General features: G+C 36.0%; 1 protein-coding gene across 1 annotated transcript in view; it reads left to right on the forward strand.

Annotated features, from left to right (window-relative positions):
* The first annotated feature begins 2291 nt into the window (after nucleotides 1-2291).
* The window catches only part of pnp4a (purine nucleoside phosphorylase 4a), a 13252-nt gene continuing 11154 nt past the window's right edge, over nucleotides 2292-4389 (forward strand). The window contains exon 1 of the mRNA XM_032514807.1: nucleotides 2292-2533. Within this exon, the coding sequence (XP_032370698.1) occupies nucleotides 2511-2533 (23 nt within the window). The 5' untranslated portion in view covers nucleotides 2292-2510. The remainder of the gene's footprint in view (nucleotides 2534-4389) is intronic.

Below are 4389 nucleotides of genomic sequence, written 5' to 3' on the forward strand. Positions count from 1 at the left end.
ACAACCTCAAAATACAATCATGAACCGGAAAATTAGCATAATATGGCCCCTTTAAAACTCTGCAAAGGTAAAAACGCAACATAAACAACAATACAGCAGTGATATTAATCCAAAAACATAATATATAATAGTAAAACACTGTCAGGGAACATTTGAACTGCATAATGACTTTTCATTTATTTATTTAGGACTATGCTCATACTGTAAATTGCCAGTGTTAGCAAGCTGGCTAATTTTCAACTGTAGTCCATTGGCACGATGTTTTAAGAACAGAGCAACAGGAAACAGCAAGGTATTAGTACAGTAATACTCAACAGTTTTACTCTTATACTCTTATACTCATAATCAACAATTTTCACATTGAGTACATGTAGTCATGCAAGCAGGCAATACAAAGCAACAAACACAGCCAGGCAATACGGATTTTTGTCATGACAAACATGCAGAGCAGCAATAAGCAATGAAACATAAATACAATACAACAATCATGATGGCGATCTTGAGACAATGGTAAAAGACGCAGTACAAGTTAGTAAAATAAGGATTTGACATGACTGACACATAAGCCCTGAAGCACAAGACACAACTTTAAAAGAGCATACCAAATTGTTTTTGAAGATGATTTTTGGGGGCTTTTTCCCTTTATTAGAGTTGATAGGTAGCAAAGAGTCACAGGTCAGACTCAAACTAGAGCTAGACGTCGGGGGCAGGGAATACCTCCACACAACTCTCACCAGAGTTTGATTGACATTCAAGTCCAAGAGTCAAAAACCATTTTGTCCTACGTCTTTTCCCAAGTCCTCAACCTCAATGGAATAAAATGTCAAGAGGTCAAGAAAAGATGTGAAGAAGAATTGACTTCGGATTTAGGAGAAGATGAAGAGAATCCGACTGCACTTACACTCGGCTACGTAATCATGCGACAGCAGTTGTTATTGGCGTGGTGAAACTACCATGTTCCCAAGATGGACTACTTAAAGAGCATCTAGATGCACGGTGTACTTTATTACTGTTTAATCTTTCATCTTATTTTGCATTAATTATGGCATATTAGCCCTGTTTTTATGTTTGTTCGATGTCTATTCTCAAACATTTGGTGCATGTTACTATTGTTACGGGTTCATTTCCATCTTATTATAAATTAATTAAGTATGTTCATGTAAATGTGCATCTAATTCCCTAATATATATGCACACACACACATCATGTTAGTGTCATTTTTATCATAACAACGTTTTTACTACTGCTTACGCACGTTAACCACGTCTCCTTTTTTCAAAACGCTACACACAATTCCCCAAATCTCCTTCAAAATGAAACACTATATTCATAAACATCTCAAAACGAAGCATCTGCATCAAATGGCAAACACTTTTATCATAATAGTACATTTTTGGATATACCATGTACACACTGTTGTTCTAAATATAAAGCTCTTTGTCTTTCATAGACTCAGTATATCTACATTTGGATACAATGTTCTACAGTGAAAGTACAGTGTGAACACCAGAAAATATATATTTGGCATAACATTACTGTTGTGACATTAAGACAGAGTTGTGTACAGTAGCATACAAGAAAAGCCAAAGATATCAGTTTTAGAACAAAGAATACATTTAGTAGTATGTTGTAGTAGTAGTAGTAGTATAAAGTAGCACAAAATGGAAATACTCTTGTAAGTAAAAGAACAAACACAGTATAAGGGCTGTTTTTTTGCCACATGTTTATATGTCTGTCCATACTTTTTGCCATTTATTTCCAAACCGATCATCCACATTCCTACAGTTAGAGTCTGACTGTGTGAGTGTGTGTTTGCAGGTCGTGAGTATATGGACAGAAGTGACATAAACACACGTGTGACTGTTCAGCTGTATCGTAATACTTCATCAGTTTCGACACGTTACCATGAACACGATCAAGCTTTTTTCTCACTTTTCTCACCACGACACTAAACGTGTGTCAACACTCTCGGCAATTAGAGTCTCACTTCATTTTTCAACCAGTCTCAGTGTGTGTGTGTGTGTGTGTGTGTGTGTGTGTGTGTGTGTGTGTGTGTGTGTGTGTGTGTGTGTGTGTGTGTGTGCGCACCTCACGTTTAGAGTTAAAACTGAAGTGAAATCACATTACTTAGTCACGTTACTGTAGGGGCATGAGGCCAAACCAGATTCCACTTACACAACCGAAACAAAAGAAATCCCAGAATCCTGTTAAGAAAGGAATCCCAACACACACACACACACACACACACACACACACATTTCTACAACACGTAGCTCCATTGGCTGCTGCTGATGAATGGACGAGTTGTTGACCAATCAGAAGCATGTGACCGGTGAATATGTAGGCTGCTCAGCATCAGCTGGCCGCATTCAGACTGTCACTGCATCACACACACACACACACACACACGCTTAAACACTCTAACACACACTGTTAGGGACAGCTGCTTACATAAACACACACAGTCAGCTTTATATTCATCATCACCAGTCGTGAGACATCCGTCCATCATGCACAGCAAAGAACAAATCAGGTAAGAAAACACCTTTATTACATTTTACTGCAAATGCTGTATGCTTTATTGTTTTTTTCTCAACATACTAGACCACTGTTTACTAAACTTGTTGACTTTTATTATGATTATTGATATTTATCATGACCAGTTTCTTTTTTTTGAAAGCCTAAATTAGGTACTTGGTTATGAATACCAGCCTACTACAATACCCATGAGCCTATAGGGTAGAAGAAGCCATTCAGAGGCGTGAATTGGAGCAATAGCTTACACAAAATGCTTTGCAGTTAACAAAATGAGGCGCCATAGCTGATGCATTCTATCCAAATTGACCCAGAAATCAAAAGTAAAAAATTTGAAACTGCAGATTTTAAAATCAGTTTTCACAGCGTAGTTTTTAGCTGCCACATGTCGCTCGAGGTGCATGTTTTTTGCCAAAAATGCACCTTGGGAGTCATAGTTTTCCCCATAATGTTTTACACAGTACACAACCTTCGTGTACTGTACCTTTGCCTTTTTATTAAAGACCCAGATATTTATTAGCTAAGCTAATAAGCTTAAAATGTGACAAGCAAATATGAGAGTGGTATTAAACTTGTGATTAGAAAGCCAATAAGATCCAATTTTCAAATCATTCCTTTCAAACAAAGATAATTCACTGAAATGTTTGATCAGTTTATTTATGACTGTATCCTAATACTTCATAGCTTGACAAGTATTGCGGTCAATTTTGACATGTCAACATGGTCGATGTCAAGGTAAACTTCATTAGCCACAAGTAGGGAATTCATGTGGTCACCATGACACGCTCCAGTGTCCATACGACCTACTGCATGACATTAAAAACAACGTTGAAGAAAGAAAAACAAGGACAAGACAGACAAAACAGTAAGCACATTGATGACACATGACAAGCACGTACAAATAAATAAAATAGTTGAGTGCTGATACAGAATGCTCATAGTTTAAAATGGGTTTTTGAGTATATTGTTGTGCAGTCTAATTGCTGTAGGCACAGAGGACTTGCCTTGTAGTCCTATTTTTTTTTATTCAAATTGACCCATTTTCCTGTATCAATGTTCCTTTTAGCTAACCAAAATAACATGACTGATTCCACACAAGTACAAATCTCTACTTTCATCAATTCTTACTCAGTTTTATAGCATTTGAATACAATTGAAGTGGTTTTGAAATAGTATTGAGTCAAAGTTAACATAATCCAGTCCATCAAAATACATTCCTTTAATTTTAGTCTAAATAATTCCTCATTTCTGTTTTTCTAACTCAAACATTAGATATAATTTCCTATAAATGAGGTTTAATGACCATAAAGTCCAAAAATAACTGTAAAAACTGAAGTTAAGTGAGTCCAAAGTGTTGAAAAAAGGGACAAAAACGTAAGAAAAAGTTAAAAACATTGATAAAAAGCATCAAAAAAAGTGTGAATTTATAATTTTGACGGGAAGACATAAAAGGGTTAAGACATTCTGATGAAGGCGGTGGGTTGAATGATTTAGAATTATTTCTTTCATGTGGCAGACCCTGGACCCTGGAGTCCAGCAGGGCAACGAAATGGGTCAGAGGACCCGGTTCACACACAAACTCACCGTGTTAACCCTCGTGTTCCCGTCAAAATCAACACTTTTGTTGACGCTTTTTATCGATGTTTTCAACTTTTTAAAACATTTTTTTTTTCAACACTATATTTCAATGTCAGTGTCAAAATTTGACACATTTTATTGATATTTTTAACTTTTGATCTTGTTTTTTTCCTTTTTTTCAACACTTTTGATGCTTTTTTGACGTTTTCAACACTATGTAACACTAACTTCAGTTTTTACAGTTCTTTTTGGAATTTATGGTCAATAAACCTCATT

The sequence above is a fragment of the Etheostoma spectabile genome, chromosome 4 (genome assembly GCF_008692095.1).
Source record: "Etheostoma spectabile isolate EspeVRDwgs_2016 chromosome 4, UIUC_Espe_1.0, whole genome shotgun sequence".
Taxonomy (NCBI): domain Eukaryota; kingdom Metazoa; phylum Chordata; class Actinopteri; order Perciformes; family Percidae; genus Etheostoma; species Etheostoma spectabile.